At 39.0% G+C, this 21476-nt stretch overlaps 1 protein-coding gene across 1 annotated transcript in view; it reads right to left on the bottom strand.

Annotated features, from left to right (window-relative positions):
* The window catches only part of Jarid2 (Jumonji, AT rich interactive domain 2), a 137029-nt gene that overhangs the window by 18373 nt on the left and 97180 nt on the right, over positions 1-21476 (bottom strand). Inside the window, exons 21-22 of the mRNA XM_080274824.1 lie at positions 21149-21322; positions 7030-7204 (exon numbers count right to left, since the gene is read on the bottom strand). Of these exons, the coding sequence (XP_080130950.1) occupies positions 7030-7204; positions 21149-21322 (349 nt within the window). The remainder of the gene's footprint in view (positions 1-7029; positions 7205-21148; positions 21323-21476) is intronic.

Genomic DNA, 21476 nt, shown 5'->3' with positions numbered 1-21476 from the left:
GCATGTAATGGCTGTTGCTCCTCCTCAACCTCCCTCATAAATCCTTTGAAATCAAACCTCCCTCATAAATCCTTCGAAATCACACTCAGAATCACTATCTTTGTCCACAGCCATGGAAGGTCCTGCTTCTGCCTGTCCTAGCACTGTAATCCTCGGGAAAGTGCATGCTTCTCACACTGTTGCCAGAGCCCCGTCTCGTGACTGTGGAAAGTGATCGCTGTCGCTGACTCGGTAGAGAATAAGGAGAAGCAACTTTGTTTATAAACTGGTACGCACGCCGATGAGAAGGGTTTCAAAACGATTGATATTTATTCTAAAATATTAATATGTATTCAGTGTCAGGCTAAATGTTCAATGCTATAGTACGATACATTCTCTGTCGAGTCGCCTGGGTTTTGGTCACACTGTTTTCCCAGTCATATGCTCGGCAGGAATCCATCCAGATGAATTCCAAATGCCCGTGGTATCGTCGGCAATTTTACCACGTTACCGTTCCGATTTACCATCGTATCCTCGGTAAACCTGGTATGAAGTGCCGTGTGATAGCCTTCGGCTGCCAGGATCTTGTTTTAAGTTTTTTATTATGATCACCTTGGCTTCATTCATGTCGTAGGCCTTGGCAATGTCAACTTTCCTCTCCCCTTTCTTCTTCCTCTCGATGCTTTCTAGCTTGGTGGCCTGAGGGAGGTGCCGCTGCTTCTTGGGGTTCTCAGAAGGCTTCCTAGGCATCGTGAGCAGGGTAAAATGCAGTAACAAGGGCAGAAAATGCAGCAAGAAAAAAGCACCTTCCAATGCAATTATGCGACTGAGTGGTGCTGTGGCGGGAGAAATTTAAACAAAACATCACGTGACACCAGAAGCGTTTTTAATTGGGCGGCATCACGATCATGTCACGACAGCGGGCGGGGAAGGCTACTTGATCAGAAGTTTTTCATTGGCTGTCATCATCATGGGAATGTCCAGTATGACCGTGTTGGACCGGGGGTGATCGTGCTAGAGTGAACTCCGCGGATTTCGCCCACTTCTCAGAGCTTTGTCCGTGTTATGCTAACACACTCGTGTTGCCGTAATTAAATCGTATTAAATAATACTAATTAATTGCTCTCCATGCTGGACCCGAATCGTGCTGGACTAATGCGTGTTGGACGCGAGGGTACTGTATATATACTGTATATATATATATACATACATATATATATATATATATATATATATATATATATATATATATATATATATATATATATATATATATATATATATACAGTATATATATATATATATATATATATATACAGTACAATCCCTGCTATCCGGTATCCAGACAAACGGAATACTCAGAAAAACAGGAAAATTCAAGGGCTGGTAAAAATGTTAGTAAGTTATAACTGTGCGCCAATTTGAATGGACCGCCAAACCGCCGTTTTACAGTGTCACGTGAGGCTGGGTGAAGTTGGACAAAGCGAGGTGAAGGCATTTCTGGCTAATGTAAATCCCTAGTAAAGCCTCTTAACCACCCCTCCTCTCCCCCTCTTTCCCCTACTTAAATTCAGTCATCCTCCACACCCTCCACAAATCACCAGTCTGCTTTTTACCACGAGACAGTAAACAAGCCCTCTTGCTCCTGTGTTGCTCTGATGGACAGTAATTTCTACACTCCAAAATGCTTAAAGAGCAAACTAAACATAAGCGTGTCCTGCTTACCATGAAACAGAAGCTGGACATATGCAATTGACTTGAAAAAGGCGAACATTATAGAACACTGATGACCGAATATAATGTAGGAAATTGAATGATTTATGATATCAAGGCCCAAGCATCCAATGAATTTTTCATGAAAAGCGAGACAAGTAAGTCCACTGAAAAAAGGCATACTCTTCAGTCTTCATAGTACGAGTGGTTTTGCTTAGAAAGATCTAATGAAGCACCTATTTCTGGTCCTCTTGTACAAGCAAAGGCGAGAGAGTTTCACAGTAAAATGAATACAGAAGAAAATAATTTTGAAAGAGACATGGAACATGCATGCCCACATGTATTACCAGATATACAGATATCAGAAAAAGAAGTACAGGAAGTGCTAAGTAAATTAGATAAAAGAAAAGCATATGGTCCAGATGAAATTACAGGTTGGGTGCTACATGAATGTGCAGAAGAGTCATGCAGACCATTATACAGTATTTAATATTCAGGGAATCCTTAGGTCAAGGTAAACTAACTGATATTTGGAAGAAAGCAAACACTGTTCCCCTGTTCAAGAAAGGGAATTGAGAGAATCCACTCAACACTGACCAGCATCACTGACCAGTGTTGTAAGTCAGATACTAGAAAAGTTGATAAGAAAAGTTTGGGTAAACCATCTAGAACACTGTATGATAACAGAAAGGCAGTTTGGTTTTAGAAAGGGAAAATCATGTGTTACTAATCTACTAAGCTACTATGACAGAGTTACAGAAACATTACAGAAAAGAGAAGGATGGGTAAACAGTAACTATTTATATTTCAAGAAAGCATTTGACAGAGTACCACACCAAAGAGTTTTATAGAAACTGTACCATCAAGGAGGTATCCAAGGCAACCTGTACTGCTGGATAGAGGATTTTCTCAAAAAAAGGGAAATGATAACAGTCCTAAGGGGAAATCACTCATCAAGGAAGAAAGTGACTAGCAGAGTTCAACAGGGCTCAGTGTTGGCACCAATTATGTTTTTAGTATATATAAATGACACAGATAGTTAACACTGGAAATGGAAGCTATCTAAATATGTTTGCTGGTGATGCAAAAATACAAGGGAAAATTACTAACACAGATTCCTGCAAAAAACTATAAGAAAAATTAAATAAGCTTCACGAATGGAGCAATAAATGGCAAACGGAATTTTGTCACATAATTAAGTTTGGTAAAAGTGAGAAAATACCAGATTGGGATTATAAGTTAGGAAGATCAACCCTCCATATATCAGAAAAGGAAAAGGACCTAGGAGTGATTATCAATAACAAACCATCTCCATCTGATCACATCAGTGAGAAGGTACGTAACATGTATGCATTGCTTGCTAATATGAGAACAGTATTCACATATATAAATGAATACATGCTGAGAAAGATAATAACATCACTCATTAGGCCAACTATGGAGTATGCATCAGTAGTCTGGAATCTTCATCTAAAAAAACATATAGATAAGATTGGAAAAGTACGAAGGGCAGCTACAAGATGGGTACCAAGCTTAAGGGATGTAAGCTACGAAAGATGACTAGAAAAACTGAATCTACCAACACTGCAGGAGAAGGAAAAGAGGAGACATGATTATGCTATATAAATGCATCAGGGAAAGTGAAAATAGACATAAATGAATATATAACCTATGGAGAACCATCAGCAAGAGGACACTGCATAAAACTACATAAAAAGAGAGGCGATAAAGATGTAAGGAAATTCAGTTTCCCAAATTGGGCAACTGATCAGTGGAATGCACTACCGAAATAATTAGCGTGTGCCAAAACTATTAATAAATTTGAGGATATGTATGATAAAAATGGTTTAATACACAGGACAGTATGAGCTTGCCTCATTCCTGTAAAGCCATAATTAGATAAGAACAATTAGGTAAGAAAACACACACACACACACACACACACACACACACACACACACACACACACACACACACACACACATAAGAGTAGCATTTCATTATATGGATGAGGAGATGATGAAAAAATTTATAGTGGCCATGATCTGCCCCAGGTTAGAATATGCAGCAGTAGTGTGGTCCGAACACAAAAGGAGAGATATAAATAAGACTTGAGAGAATACAAAGAACAGCAACCACAGACTGAGAGAATACAAAGAACAGCAACCAAGATGGTCCCCAGTCTGGCTGATCTGTTGTACACTGAGAGACTGGAAAAGCTGGATTTGCCTTCCTTAGAAGAAAGGACAGCGGGAGGCAACATGATTGCTGTGTTCAGGACCATGATGGGAGTAGATGAAACTGACAGAAGATCTGTTTGTATGGGATAAGAGAGTACCAAGAGGACACAGAATGAAATTGAAGAAGCCAAGCTGCTTGAAGGATATCAAGAAATATAGTTTTCCTTATACTATACATGTATAGACCTGTGGAATAGCCTGGACAAAGATCGTCCAGTCTAAAAAGTTAAACAAATTTAAAGCTAAATTTGACTTATCGTGAAACGGAGACGGGACCCCACGAGAGTAGCTCATTTCCTGTACATCACAATTAGGTAAATACTGTACAATTAGGTAAATACACACATACACACACACACACACACACACACACACACACACACACACACTGTAAAGAGGTGAACTGGGAAGAATGGGACTCAAGAGGTAGCAAGGATTCGTGGGGCACTATATTATTAAATATAATAATGAATAATGTGATGACGCAATGGGTCAAAGAAGAGACATGGTTCCGAAGTGAGGACACACCAGCAAGGTTAGATTTACTGTTTACGAAAGAACCCGATGTAATAGAATCATTGAAATATTTCTGTCCTATAGGAAAAAGTGATTACGTGGTCATTGAGTTCCAGATGATGATAGGGAACGTCGAGCCAAGAGACGAGCTTCATAGGCAGGGAAGATACAGCTTTGGGAAAGCAAATTTTACAGGATTGAGACAATTCTTTGAAGATGCGGATTGGAGGAAATTCAGAGAAACCAGAGATACAGAGGAAGTGGGATATCTTTCTAGACCTCTATAATTTGGGAGTGGAAAAAATTGTACCATGAGTAAGAGGGAAAGAAAACAGGAAAAAGGAGCGGTTTAATAGAAGGTGTATGATAGCAAAAAAAGAAAGGGATAAGGCATGGAACAACTGGAGAAAGAGAGGTAACAACAGAACAAAGAAAAAATATAAAAGAACTAGAAATGAATATACAAGAATATGTAAAGAAGAAAAGAATTTTGAAAAAGGTATAACAGACAAATGCACGGATGAACCCAAACTGTTTTATAGATTTGTTCATGGCAAACTGAAACAAAAGGAAGGAATCACCAAACTGAAAGTAAAAGGAGAGGTCTATAAAGATGCAGCAATGCAAGCTGAAATAATGAACAAATGTTTCCAATCGGTTTTCACTAATGAAAAAGAGTTTGTGGAAGGGGAGGGAGTGATTAGAAATGTACCGGTGATAAAAGATATAAAAGTGGAGGTGCAGGAAGTGTATAAATTACTGGAAACTCAAGATGTAAGGAAGCCTTAGGACCTGATGGAATTTCTAATCGGGTACTGAAGGAATGCAGAGAACAACTGGCAGATAAAATTCACAGTTTAATCGTGTGTTCTCTGGAAGAGGAGAAAGTGCCACAAGAATGGAAGAAGGCAAATGTGGTACCAATTTATATGGGAGGAAACAGGGAAGAACCCCTGAATTATAGACCAGTGTCTCTAACCAGCATGGTCGCAAAATTGTGTGAGAGAATCCTGAAAGACAGATGGATAAAATATCTAAAAGAGATGAATATTTTGGCTGAATGTCAGTTTGGATTCATAAGTGGAAGGTCCTGTGTTTCCAACCTGTTGAGTTTTTATTCAAGAGCGATTGACATGGTACAGGAGAGAGATGGTTGGGTGGATTGTGTGTACTTAGACTTAGAGAAGGCCTTCGACAAGGTACCTCATAAGAGACTAATGTGGAAACTAGAGTATATAGGAGGACTGAAGGGGAAACTCCTGGAATGGATGAGAGACTTTTTTAGAGACAGACAAATGAGGACAGTAATAAAGGATAGGATGTCTGGATGGAGGGAGGTAACAAGAGGAGTCCCTCAAGGCTCGGAGTTGGCACCAGTAATGTTACTAATTTACGTAAATGATATGGTAGATGGAGTGAACAGTTATGCAAGTCTGTTTGCTGATGATGTAAAGATCTTGAGGAAGGTAGAGGTTGAGGATGATTGTAAAATGCTGCAGGATCTGGATAGGATACATGATTGGAGCCGGATGTGGGAAATGAAATTTAATGTAAAGAAATGTAAAATAATGGAAATGGGTAAAAGTACCAGGAGGCCATCACAGAATTATTTGTTGGGTAATGAATTAATCCCAAAAATGAGAGAAGAGAAAGATTTGGGAGTGCTGGTCCAAGACAGTTTGTCACCTCAAAAACACATTAACAAGATAGTTAGAGAGACGTATAAACTCTTGACTAACATAAGAGTAGCATTTCATTATATGGATGAGGAGATGATGAAAAAACTGATAGTGGCCATGATCCGCCCCAGGTTAGAATATGCAGCGGTAGTGTGGTCCCCTCACAAAAAGAAAGATATAAACAAGATTGAGAGAATACAAAGAACAGAAACCAAGATGGTTCCCAGCCTGGCAGATCTGTCATACAGACAGAGGCTGGAAAAGCTGGACTTGCCTTCCTTAGAGGAAAGGAGAAAGAGGGGAGACATGACTGCAGTGTTTAGGACCATGATAGGAGTAGATAAAACTGACCGAGAAGATCTGTTTGTAAGGGATAACAGAGCAACAAGAGGACACGGAATGAAATTGAAAAAGTCAAGCTGCTTGAAGGATATCAAGAAATATAGCTTTCCTTACAGAAGTATAGACTTATGGAATAGCCTGGACAAAGAGATCGTCCAGTCTAAAAACTTAAATGAGTTTAAAGCTAAATTTGACTTACTGAGAAACAGCAACGGGAACCCACGAGCATAGCACATTTCGTGTATATCACAATTAGGTAAATACATAAATATTTGGATCGACTTAGACGAAAAGGTGGTGCGGGAGAAAAACATTCATGTGTGTAAAAGTAGACTAGATAAATGTGGATATGGAGACAGGACAACATAAGCATTGCTCAATTCCTGTATACTACAAATAAGTAAATACAAAAAGGTAAATACACCCACACCCACACCCACACGCACATGAGCTTTTAAGATGAGGAAGAGGAAAAAAAGCACAAAATATCTCTTACAAATACTGATAATGAAGGTAATGAACAAAATTCTACAAAAGTTTACTTAAATACACAAACTCACCAATCTCTGCCAGTTGTGCCCTTAGTCGCTTCTCCTTGGCTACTACCAAAAGAGCAAGATCCCTGGCACGAAGAAGTCCATCAAGAGTGGCCCTGGGATCTGACACCACTGAGAGGGCCAGTCGGTCCAAAGAGAACATTGATGGTTCACAGCAATCTCGTAAAGCCTTGAATGACTGCAAAGACAAATATTTGCTATCAGAGATTTATGGATTATTGAAAGATGTAGAATAACAGGTATCTCACATTCATATTCATTCTTTTTTTGGTTGTTTCAGGACCTAAGGCAGTCAGCATCAAACCTCAAAAGTCTGGGGCATGGGTACTGACAGCTCCACAAATATCTAAATGACAGAAAAGCCTCTCCTAAAGTTATTAACACAATTCTGGGCCAGCTTTGCGTAACTTTTGTACTGGGCCGGGGGTGAGCTGCCAATGAAATGAAGCTGTGTTGCCTTTGGGGGTTCCCCGCTTTTACCATTCATGTGCTGAACAATATGTGTATAGACTGTTTTGTTTTGGCATAACAGAGCATCCTTTTTTCATTTATATATATATATATATATATATATATATATATACCGTATATATATACAGTATACTGTATTTGGAAGAAAGCAAACACTCCTCCCCTATTCAAGAAAGGAAATAGACAGAATCCACTCAACTACCGACCACTACCCCTGACCGGTGTTATAAGTAAGATACTAGAAAAGCTGATATGAAAAATCTGGGTAAACTATCTGGAGAAATACAATATGATAACAGAAAGACAGTTCGATTTTAGAACGGTAAACTCTACCTATCTATCTACTTTATTTGAACTTTTTAACTTATCACTGAAGAACAGTAAGGTGCCACATGAATGGAAACTTGCTAATGCAACCCCAGTATTAAAAAAAGGCAACAGAGAACAGCCAGAAAATTACCGCCCAATTAGTTTAACATCAGTGGTTTGCAAATTGCTTGAAACTATTATCAGAGACAAGTTTGTGAAACACTTAGAATCAAACAATTTCATAAAAGATTCGCAACATGGTTTTCGTAATAATCGCTCTTGCCTCACGAACCTGCTGGACTTTTTTAATGATATACCGAACATGTACGACGTGACTAAATCTGTTGATGTTGTCTTCCTCGATTTTCAAAAGGCTTTTGACAAAGTTCCACACAAAAGACTCCTTCAGAAGCTAAAGGCACATGGTTTCAGGAGCAGTGTTCTCAGGTGGGTAGAAGATTGGCTCTCTGGATGAAAGCAGAGTTGTAATAAATGGAAAAGAGTCAGACTGGATAAACATAGTGGAGTGCTGCAGGGTTCAGTGTTAGATCCTATTCTTTTCTTAATATATATATAAATGATACTGATGAAGGATTGTGTTGTAAGATTTCAAAATTTGCTGATGATAATAAAATAGGTAACAGAGCAGATACAGCACTGCAAAGGCAGGGAATTTAGTGAGATCTTGATCAACTGTTTAACTGGGCCCAAGTCTGGCAAATGGATTTCAATATTAATAAATGCAAAGTGCTAAACATTGGCAGTAAATATGTAATAGTAGTTATAGCATGAATAATGTCCAACTTGATAGGTAAACCATGAAAAAGACTTAGGAGTAATAATAACAAACAATCTGAAACCAAGCAAACAATGTACAGAAGCTGTGAAAAAAGCCAATAAATTGATTGGATTCATAGGCAGAGCATTTGATAATAAATCCGATAATATCGTCCTCACTTTGTACAATTCCTTAGTACGCCCGCACTTGGAGTATTGTGTTCAGTTTTGGTCATCATATTATAAAAGGGATATGGAAAAGCTTGAAAGAGTGCAGTAAAGGATGACAAAGATGATACCTAGACTGAGAAATAAACTGCACAAGGAACGTTTAGAAGCACTGAATCTCTTTACCCTAACTAAACGGAGGATACGTGGAGATTTAATTCAAGTACTGTATTCAAAATATTCAAAGGACATGATAACACTGCTGCTGATAAATACTTCACAGATGATCACTCGAATTACTGAATACTAGAGGCAATGGGCATAAAATAATTGGCAAACGATTTCAGTAGCATGAAGCTAAGCATTTCTTCTTCAACAGACTTGTAAATATATGGGATAAATTGCCCTCCAATGTAGTAAATTGTAATACAGTACTAACCTTTAAGGGTCGCCTGGATAAGTATTCGTCATCTAACCCCAAGTTTAATATGTTTACTCTTGAATAAAACACTTGTGTATGTATAATTTTTTAATTTTTATTTTATTTTATTTTAGTGGTAGGTGGTGGCGACCATCATCCATTCACTTGAAGTAGTGCTGCCTACTTCTTCCTTAGCCTTTATCATTCTTTTTCTGTGCCTGCCTTCCTCTCTTCCTATTTCTCCCATCTCTCCTGTCACTTCTTATTGCTTTTCTTTCCTTTACAAGTGGCTTTACATTAAGTGATAAGCCAAATGGTTTCCTGTAAGCATGAAACCATTTACAACACTGGGTGGTAACCATATAACCAAACCATATGTGCTCCCTACATGTCAACAAGTGGGTTGGTGGAGGGTTAATGCCCCTCCCCATAAAACAAATAACTCAAAGTCAAATGGCCACCCCATACGGGATTATGGCGTCTGGCAACAGATAGATAGATATTTTTTTGGAGCCTGGATCAATTTATTAAATGCAAATAGTGTATATACACAGATAGACCTGAGTTAACGGTTGCTACTCATACTTTCGACCTGTGATGGGCCGTGGATCACTGAGGGTCCATGTTAGTTAAGTGACCACCATCAAGATTTTTTTAATGTACCAGGGGTCACTGCTTCAGGAGGTGACTTGGGTGCTTGTCCCGCATGGGAAAGTTCCTTGTCTCTGTGGAATGAACGGAGCTGGGGCCTAATTGACTGCTGCCTATCTTAATAGTGCCAGGCAAGGCTGCTGTACCACCCCTGAACATCCACAGTGTGCGCTGTGCAATTTCCACACTGTGTCCGCAGACGCCCCATTAACTCAATGTTCCCATACATAGTACTGTATCATGCATTAGTTATTTATTTATTCAATTATTCATTTTACTTTACTACTTTCTCTTTCAGTTTATTCATACTGGTAGCTTATAGATAATGTACTATAGAATATAGCTTTTCCTTTTCAGTCTCTCCTATGAAATTTCCATGTCAGTTTTCCATGCTGCATGGTGGTTTTCTCACATTTTCTTGACAGTTTTAACTGGAGGGTTTGGAGGCATGGGGAACCTTCTTGCTTTACTATCCTTATCCTTCAGCATGTTGAGTTAGATCTCGCAGTCATAGTCTACTCTGTAACAAACAGCCTCTGGTGCTGTTTGCTTTCCTTTGTGCTCTTTTGTACTGCCAGATGCCTTAAACCCATAAGGAGAGGCCACAAATAAATCGCCTCCATGTCACCCTGTCCCCCGCCATTTCACTGCCATGCTCCCAGCTCACACATCCCTTCTCTCAATATACCTGTCCACTCCATCCCTCCATCTCATCCTTGGCCTCCTCCTCCCTCTCCCTCTCACTCACATTCTCTCCTCGTTACTCTCTCACTCTCCATCCTCTCCACAAGGCCAAACCACCTCAATGTGTTTCTCCTAATATTTCCAATCACATCCACATCCACACCACAACACTCCTTCACTTCCTCATTTTTCAGTCTGCCTTTCCATATGACTCAACATGCTCCTCTCAAATCACTCTTTCCATTGCTCTCACTCTTGACTTGTGTCCATCCAACGAGGTCCAAGCTTCACTTCCATACATTAAGAGTTGGTATCACAATACTGTCATGCAGTGACATTTTCACTTCCATGCTCACTTCCCTGTTTCTTATCACTGCTTTCAAAGAACCAGCAAACTTTCTTCTTTGTTGTAACTTATCAAGCACTTCACCCTCTAAACTTCCATCCATACTCATCACATTACCCAAGTACTTAAATGCACTCACATTTTCCATTTCCTCCTCATCCAATCTCACTGTACATTCAGTAACTAAATCATGTGTTAATAATCTATTAAGCTACTATGACAGAGTTGGACAAACACTACAAGAAGAGAAGGATATGTAGAGAGTACCTATTTTTTCAAGAAAGTATTTGACACCATAGACTTTTATGGAAACTGTACCATCAAGGTTATCTGTACTACTGGATGCAAGAATTTCTCACAAAAAGGGAAATGAGAACAGTACTAAGGAGAAATTACTCATCATGGAGAGAAGTGATTAGTGGTGTTCCACAGCACTCAGTGTTGGCACCAGTTTTTAGTACATATAAATGATATTAACAGCAAGATTGGAAATGGAAGCTATTTATGTATGTTTGCTGATCATGTAAAAATACAATGGAGAATTACAAACACAAACTCTTGCACAGTGCTACATGAAGAATTAAATAAGCATTGTGAATGGAGCAACAGATGGCAAACTGAATTCAATGTGGACAAATGTCATGTAATTAAGTTTGGTAAAAGTGGAAAAAGACTAGACAGGGATTATAAGCTAGGAAGTTCAACCCTACACATGTCTGAAAAGGAGAAGGACCTAGGAGTGATTATCAATAACAATCTCCGGCTGACCACATCAATGAGAAGGCACAGGACAGGCATACACTGCATGCTAATATGAGAATAGCATTCCATCCATCCATCCATCCATCCATCCATCCACCCATCATCCAATCCTACATTGCCCCATAAGAAGCGTAGGAGCCAGGGGCTAGGCAAGTTGGTCCCAACATTTAAGATGAGCGTGACCTGCCTCACTAATCACTGAGTGGCATTCTGTGAGCAATAAACCCCACCCACCCCTTTGGATATAAACCTACACAGGCTCAATCTGACTGGAACGCCTGAAATACCCACTAAACCACCAGCTGCCATAATTTGGTCATATGGTTACCACCCAGTGTAGTAAATGGTTTCCTGGTGTACAAGAAACCATTTGCCCTGTCACTCTGTGTAGAGTCACCCATAGGCCGAAGGAAGAGGAAAGAATGAAGGAAAGTAATACAGAGGAGAAAGTGTAAATTCACCCACAGGCAGAAGCAAGAGGAAATAATGAAGGAAAGAAAGACAGAAGAGGAAGGAAGGAAGAGAGGAAAGGGCAGACACCCGAAGCAGCACTACACTGAGTAAGTGGATGGACGAGCACCCCCACCTACCGCATCACATATATAAATGACGACATGCTGAGAAAGATATTAACATGATTCATCAGACCAACCCTGGAGTATGCATCAGTAGTCTGGAATCCACATCTCAAAAATCACATAGATAAGATTGAAAAAGTACAAAGGGCAGCTACAAGATGGGTACCAAGCTTATGGGATCTAAGCTATGGAAAGACTAGAAAAACCGAATCTACCAAGACTACAATTGAGAAAGAAAAGAGGAGACATGATTATGCTATATAAATGCATCTCAGGGAAAGAAAAAATTGACATAAATGAATACATAACCTATGGGGAAGCTTCAGCAAGAGGACACTGCAAAAAACTACATAAAAAGCGAGGCGATAAAGACGTAAGGAAATTCAGTTTCCCAAATAGGGCAACTGATCAGTGGACTGCACTACCAAATGAAAGTGTGTGCCAAAACTATTCACAAATTTATGGATATGTATGATATAAATGAATACATAACCTATGGGGAAGCATCAGCAAGAGGACACTGAAAAAAAAATACATAAAAAGAGAGGCGATACAGTCATAAGGAAATTCAGTTTCCCAAATAGGGCAACTGATCAGTGGAATGGACTACCGAATGAAATAGTGTGTGCCAAAATCATTCATAAATTTAAGGATATGTACACCCACTGCAAATTGACTTAGGACCTACACACAGAATTGCTATGGGAGAGTTGTCTGTCTTTGCTTTGTGTTTCCACCTCTACCATGTGAATTTTAGGGCAAGAAGTAACTAGCAACTCCTCTGGTGTTGGCGGGAGGTGGTGAAACACTCAGCATGTCAGTGCTTGCCCAGAAGCGAGAGTGGGAGTATATGTTCCCATCACTCCGAGCTTCCACCTCCCTCTTTTTTCGTATGCATTATTGTTTGCCCTGTTACTTTCCTAGAGTTGAGTTCTCATGCCTGGAATGTACTGCTCGAGGGATGACAGGGTCTGTATCATTGCGTGGAGGCATGATAATGTCCCTATCAACACGATTTGTAAACGTACTGGACACACAAAGTCGACCATCATGAAGATTCTTCCTGCAGAGCGCAGCCAGTTGTACCAGAGTACAAGCATGGCGATGGAAACAAGAGAACGACTTCCAGAGGTACAGATACGCTTCTGAAGAGGGAAGTAATCAAGAATCCTTGACTGACAGCAGCAGAATTGATGATAATGCATCCCCAGCTGTTACAAGACATCTCAATTTGAACTATCCAACACCGCTTGCAGAAGGAGCTGGGTTTGCCAAGCCGCACCGCAGCCAAGGAACCACTTCCCACTGACTGCACTGACTGCAGCACATTCAGTCTGCCAAGAAGTATGCACACTGGACATTGGCTGAGTGGAGAAAAGTTATGCTTTCCTATGAAAGCTCATTTCAAGTGTTCCAGGTGCATTCTGCCAAGGTTCATTGCCCTGCCTCCCATAGTCGATATGACCCCGCTTACACGGTGCTGACTGTTAAGCACCCACAATCAGTAATGGTATGGGGGTGTTTCTCAGGTGAAATGGGAAGGGGAGGCCTCTACTTCCATCCTAAGAACTTGATGATGAATGGTGGCTGGTACATTCAAGTTCTGAAAGATCATTTGTTAAACTCTTTTGCTATTCATAGGCGTGACTTTTTATGCACGATTCAGCTTCATGTCACAAGTCAAGAAAGGTGACAAAATGGCTTCAGGATAATCGGATTGAGGTCCTCGACTGGCCTGGCAACAGTCCGGATCTAAATCTGACAGCAAACTGCTGGGCAAAGATGAGGAAAAGCATGGCAGAGAAGAAGACACCTAATCTGGACAACCTAAAGGCTGAACTGACAAATGTTTGATGCAAAGAAATGTCCTTAGATTACTTTAGACATCTAAGTGATTCCATGCCAAAATGCATCCAACTGGTCCTGAAAAACAAGGGAAACATGATTTCATATTAATGAATGGCATTTCATGAAACACTGTGATATACTATGATTTCTGTGTTTTTAAATACCTTGTGGAGGGAGATCCTAAGTCAATTTCCAGTGGCTGTATGATAATACTGTAATGGTTTACTACACGGGACAGTAAGAGCTTGACTCAGTCTTGTAAAGATATAATTAGGTAAGAACACACACACACACACACACACACACACAAATACCTAAGTGTATCTATAAATGAGTCTAGCTTGGTACTAAGTTATAGATGATCTAATATTGAAAAAGCACGTAAAAGCAAAAAAGTGAAATCCAAAGAAAATATATCAATCAAAGCCCAAACATATTTGTGGTGTTAACAGAAAGACAGGTGCTGGGTATCAACAGATGGGCGCCAGGTAAATTCCAACACTAATGGAATGGAGATGCTAAACTGTAAGTACTGTAGTATATTTCTGTAAGATGGCATACTTTCAAGAAGTGGATCTAGGTAGAAGGAAGAGAACCGGTAAAAAACAAAATGATGACTACACAGACCTGGTGGAACTTTATACATTTTATAAATTAGGAAAGAAAGTGAATAAACTAGAAAAAACTTTCAAACTGGAATTGGATGAAATACGGAGGAACTGTACCAACAAAAGGAAAAAAATGGCAAACTGGTAAAGGAATTCAACAGAAATATGCAACACTAGGTGAGCTACAAGCTGAGGCAGACATTCTAAAGAAGAAAATGAACAAAATGGGAAATACAGTACAGCAGTCACCCATGAGAGAGTTTTGAAGGAGTACAATAATGATAAAGACATAATTAGACAAGCAGGTAGTCTGACTGAGCAAAGCAGAGACATCGATGAGAAGATAACTCAAGCAAATGAAATGAGAAATTACACACAGGAAGTACAAAATACATGGGCAGAAGTAGCCAACACAAGATCTAAAAAACAAGGCTGAAACAAAAGACATGATAAGAGAAGTGAATGACATAAGAAAAAAACCCAAGGCTGATAAATGAAACAGCTGGCATTAACAAATCTATAGTTATCACTAGTAAAGATGAAGAAGAAATAAGGAACACAATCGCCAGAGATATCAAGGAAATAGTAAATATAATGAACATACTGAAAGTAGTATCAGAGGAAATCTGTGAGAAACATGTAGAGGAATTTAAGAGATTAGGGGAATATGAGAGAAACAGGTCACAGCCGCTGAAAGTAACCTTCCAAAGTGTGATTATTGTAGAAGGGATATTAAAAAGTGCTAACAAACTTAAGGAATCAGAGGAATACAAAGAAGTATGGATAAAAAGGTGCCTAACTCATGAGGAATGGGGATTACTAAAGGAAATGAAGAAAGAAAAAAGAATGAATGATGCAAGATCAGATGGATTTTTTTTTTTTTTTCCAAAGTAGTAGGGTAGCAAAAAAAAAAAAAAAAAAAGAGAGAGAGAGAGAGAAGAAGGGGCACATAAACAGCAGGGACTAAATGAAAGTAAGGTAGTAGACTCAACCAATGTCAAATATGTGAACAATATGGCTAACTTGATGTACTCAAATGAAGGTGGAATGGTATCCAAATTATTAGAGATAAAAGACAATATCACAGAAAATGAACCTCAAATTATCTGTCTAACAGAAACAAAATTAGCCCCATTGACATCAAAAGACTTCTTAAATTTGGATGAGTACAATATTTGGCGAAGAGACAGAAATATGAAAAAAGGAGGGGGAGTTATGATACTAAGAGAGAAAAGACTCCATGTAAAAGAGATAGAAACAGGCATACCCTCACAAGCAGGATTAATTTCAGTAGAGATTAGTGCATCAGAAGGGAAAATAATTATGGCAAATTTATATATGACACCCAAGACAAACACATGGGATAGAGGTGAAGACCTGGCAGAAGGGACAATTCAGGGCTTACGAACCCTATTGTACAGAATGGAAGAAAACTCTTAAAGAATTGTATTAATGGGAGATTTTAACACAAACATAAACTGGAATACTCTAGATATAAGAAGCTATGAAAGTTGTTGGGATCAAAAGCTCTTGGATCTACGAGTATACAGGAATTTTTCCTAACACAACATGTAAAGGAGACCACCAGAAAAAGAGGACCAGAAGACTCATTATTAGATCTCATATTTACTACACAAGAAAATGACACTGACAATATAATCTATCAATCCCCATTCGGCAAAAGCGACCATGCAGTATTAGATTACAATTTCAGGATAGCATATGATATAACTATAGATAATGAAAATTACGAAAAGGGGCTAAACTAAAAAAGCTCAACTATCATGACTTAATGAAGTACAGTACTTTATGGATACTGATTGGGAAAAGGAACTAAGAGGACAAGATATAAATGTCATATATAAAAAATTTTGTGAATTTTATGAAACAGGAGTCCATAATTATGTCCCAGTGCACAAAGAAACAGAAATAAGGATAAAGAAACTGGTTTAATACTGACTGTAAAAATACAAGAGAAAAGACACTTGCTGTGAATCAGATACAGACAACACAAAAGTGACAGGGCATATAAGAACTACAAACAGGCAAGAAATGATTATACATGGAGAAGGAGAGAGGCTCAATGGCAGTTTGAGGAAGACATTATAAAAAAAAGCACTGATCAGTCCAGGTTGTTTTTGCAGTTACATACAAAGCAAAGCAAAAGTAAAAGATAAAATACAGTCCATCATGGATGAGGGGAAAATTTATATCAATCAAGAGGATATTTGTGAAGTACTAAACAAAAATTTCCAATCAGTTTTTACTAAAGAAAGCAATTTTGTGAGAGATGAAAACAAACAAGAATGCCCACACATATTAACAAATGTACGTATGATGAAACGAGGTCCAGGAAGAGATGATGGAAATTAGATAGGGGAAAAGCTAATGGCCCTGACGATATTTGTGATGGGTATTACAAGAATGTGCAACAGAGCTAGGCAGTCCATTACTTTTAATATTCAAAGAATCCCTAAGACAAGGTAAACTACCTAATACTGTATCTGTAAGACAGCAAACACTGTGCCCCTTCTTAAGAAAGGATATAGACAACATCCACTTAACTACCGACCAGTATCACTGACCAGCGTCGTAAGCAGGATTTTAGAAAAGCTGATACAAAGAATTTAGGTAAAGCACTTGGAAAAACACAATATGATTACAGAAAGACAATTTGGTTTTAGAAAGGGAAAACCATGTGTTATTAATCTATTAAGCTACTATGACAGAGTTGCAGAAATAATACAGAAACAAATGGCTGGGTGCACAGCATACATTTGGATTTCAGGAAGACATCTGACAGAGTACCACACAGAAGACTTTTGTGGAAACTGTACCATCAAGGAGGAATCTAAGGGAATCTGTATGACTGGATGCAAGGCTTTCTCAGTAAAAGGGAAATGAGAACAGTGCTGACGGGAAATTACTCATCATGGAGAGAAGCGACAAGTGGAGTTCCACAGGGCTCAGTGTTGGCACCAATTATGTTCTTAGTACAGTATATCCATCCATCCATCATCCAATCCTACATTGCCCTATGAGGAGCGTAGGAGCCCGAGGCTAGGCAGTTGGTCTTGACATTTAAAATGAGAGTGACCAGCTTCACTCATCCCTGAGTGGCCCTACATGAGCAAACAACCCCAACCATCCCTTGGATATAAACTTTCATCGGCTCAATCCGACTGGAGCGCAATATTTACCCACTAAACCACCAGGTGCCAAAATTTGGTTATATGGTTACCACCCAGTGTAGTAAATGGTTTCCTGGTGTACAGGAAACCATTTGGCTTGTCACTCAGTGTAAAGTCATCCACAGGCAGAAGGAAAAGGAAAGAATGAAGGAAAGAAAGAGAGATGAGGGAGTGTAAAGTCATCCGCAGGCAGAAGGACAAGGAAAGAATGAAGGAAAGAAAGACAGAAGAGGATGGACGGAAAGAAGGATGGAAGAGAGGAAAGGGTAGACACCCGAGAGCAGCATTACATCGAGTGAGTGGATGGTGAGCGCCCTCACCTACCACAATATTTTTTAGTATATATAAATGAAATAGCCAGTTACACTGGAAATGGAAGCTACCTAAATAAGTTTGCGGATGAGGCAAAAATACAAAGGAAAATTACAAACACTCTTGCATAGAGCTAGAAGAATAATTAAATAAACTTCATGAATGGAGCAAGAGATGGCAAACAGAATTCAATGTGGACAAATGTCATGTAATTAAATTTGGTAAAAGTGAAAAAAGACCAGACTGGGACTATAATTTAGGAAGTTCAACCCTAAACACACCAGAAAGGGAAAAGGATTTAGGAATGATTATCAGTAACAGAATATCACCGGCAGACCACATAAATGAAAAAGTAAGGAACATGTACACACTGCTTGATATGATGAGGGTAGCATTCACATATATATATATGAAGACATGGTGAGAAAGATAATAACATCATTCATCAGACCAACTCTGGAGTATGCATCAGAAGTCTAGAATCCACATCTCAAAAATACATGGATAAGACTGAAAAGGTACAAAAGGCTGCTACGAGATGGACGGCAAGCTTAAGGAATCTAAGCTATAAAGAAAGACTAAAAAAATTAAACCTACCAACATTACAGGAGAGAAGGAAAAGAGGAGATATGATTATGTTATATAGATGCATCACAGGAAGAGAGAAAATAGACGTATATAAATATATAACCTATTGGGATGCAACATCAAGAGGACACTGCAAAAAACTGAACAAAAGGTGAGGTGATAAAGACATAAGGATATTCCATTTCCCAAACAGAGCAACTGATCAGTGGAATGCACTACCAAATGAAATAGTATGTGCCAAAACTATTCATAACTTTAAAGATATGCATGATAATAATGGCTCAAAACAATGGACAGTACAAGCTTGACTCATTTCTGTATACACACACACACACACACACACACACACACACACACACACACACACACACACACACACACACACACACAAAATGTCTCTCTTTCTCTCTCTCTCTCTCTCTTTTCCATCATCTGGAGCAAACAACTGTGCATGTCTGGCATGTTCACCAAACTGCTGTGCCATATATTTGAGCCATGAAAAATCGCTAAAGAAATGATGTGCCACCACGTCATAGGCCCAGATTCAGTTGGCCAACCAATGACATGTTGGTGCATCACTAGCCCAGAACAATGCTAAAGAAATGTCTGTACACTGAACTTCCTGGTGCCTGAGAGGCTGCAGGCAATTATGGCACACTGTAATACATGTTCTCATGGTGTTACACTCTTTGTTCCCTCTCCCAAATTTTCCACTTGCGCCAAATCATTTTCTCACATCATATTTTTGTGCTTGCATCACCAAATTTGAGTCTAAATTGTCCATTCTTGTACAATCAGTTTCTATACTCAATTTTTTTCCAGCTGATGATCCACTTTCGTGAATGTGGCACCTGTGCACTCCTGCTGTGTGATTGGTTGGTTTCAATTTCATACCTGAAGTATCATAGTTACAAAAAATAATTGTACTTTATATTCCAATTCTCATAAATGCCATTTTGCATAGTCACTGTACTATACAAACGGACATGAAACAAGTAGATATCTATGCTTCACCCAAACGGACAACAAATTTGAGGAAGTTGAATTTGAATTGAAATATTTATTGTTGTAAATAAACACACTCGCTTGGGTAAGTGTAAATAAAAGGTATCTTAATACTTCGGCACTTGCTACATTAGACAATAGTACCATTCTACGTATATTAGCAGTTTTGTCAGTGGTAAAGCGGTGGAAGTGGGGAGGCGAATGGAACAGTCGCTACTGAGGAGGGGGGTGGTGAGAGACGGCCAGGTGGGAAAAACAGGTTGTCTCGTCTCACAAGATGTCAGATTTTATTATGGATCACACTTACTCCATTGCTCTGATACCTTCGCCCACATTATCCGTGAGTATATATATATATTCGTAAGAATATATATTTATTTATTTATTAGAGATGCAACAAGTCTGTACCTTTTACAACAATAAATATTTCAATTCAAATTCAACCTCCTCAAATTCATTGTCCATTTGGGTGAAGCACAGGTACATACCTGTTTAATGTCTGTTTGTATAGTACAATGACAATGCAAAATAGCATTTATGAGAATTGGAATATAGGGTAATACTTTTTTTTGTAAATATGATACTTCAGGTATGAAAATGAAACCAACCAATCACGAAGCAGGAGTGCGCAGATGTCACATTAACGAAAGTGGATCATCAGCTGGAAAAAAATCAAGTACTGTACAGTATAACAGGGCTCGCTTATACAGGTGGGTCCTACCATATGAACATCTGCTATATGAGAAACCAATGACACGAGAATGGGCTATTTAGATCTAAATTCGGTGATGCGAGCAGGGTCAGTTAACCTAACTCAATTTTTCCCACAAGTTATGAACTCCATTATACAAGTTTCACAATCTTTTAAATATGTGTAACAGCTATACAGTCCTCCATTAACACATTCCACTCATATAACGTGACCCACCTGTACTTTAATCTGAACATGGCTGACATGAACTACAATGAATAAAATAGATCTAAGATGACCAGAATGAATGAGTTTTAAGCCTGAAATAGCCTGATTAGGTCTGACTAGATATGAAAGCCCTGAATAAACTGACCTGGACTGAATGATTACACTGCTAAGTTGACCTGGTATGTTATGAAAGACCTGATTGGACTTCAGTGACTTGCATGGGCTTAACTGGACCTGATCAGACCACAATTAATTTGACTGGCCATACTAGATTGGAAATGGCACTTATAAATGTGAATGAACCTACCTGGACATACCTTGCCCTAAACTGACCTGAAATGACTTGGCAAGGCTGAAACTGATGTGATGCTCCTTACTAGACCTGATGTGGCATGGATGAAGGTGAATGGAACACCTACCAAGTCCAAATGGACAATACCTAAGCTGACTAAGCCAGACAGGATGTAAAGACTCCACTACTCACCGAGACAGCACGGTCAAAGTATTGTGGTCTTGCAAAAAATGCACTTTCTGAGATGAGGTAACCCTTGCAAATACTTGAAGTAAATGCCCCGGGGAAAACTACCACAAACTGGCCAGGGTCCTGCACCACCCGGCACACTCTCACACCTTCGCGCACCAGCTCACTTGGGGGAACCTGTAACAAGTTAAATACATTCTGATGGAGAACTATGTAAGCTGTACTTCACTGATCTGTATAACAGTAATGAACTCAAATATTCTTTAGATATAGTGTTTTATTAATTTTACTCACAGGAATTGGCAATTTTCATAAATAAATAATGACTAAT

Source organism: Coenobita brevimanus, chromosome 59, assembly GCF_032717465.1.
Source record: "Coenobita brevimanus isolate Jiangsu-jjx chromosome 59, ASM3271746v2, whole genome shotgun sequence".
Lineage (NCBI taxonomy): Eukaryota > Metazoa > Arthropoda > Malacostraca > Decapoda > Coenobitidae > Coenobita > Coenobita brevimanus.
This window is presented reverse-complemented; position numbering and strand designations above follow the sequence as displayed.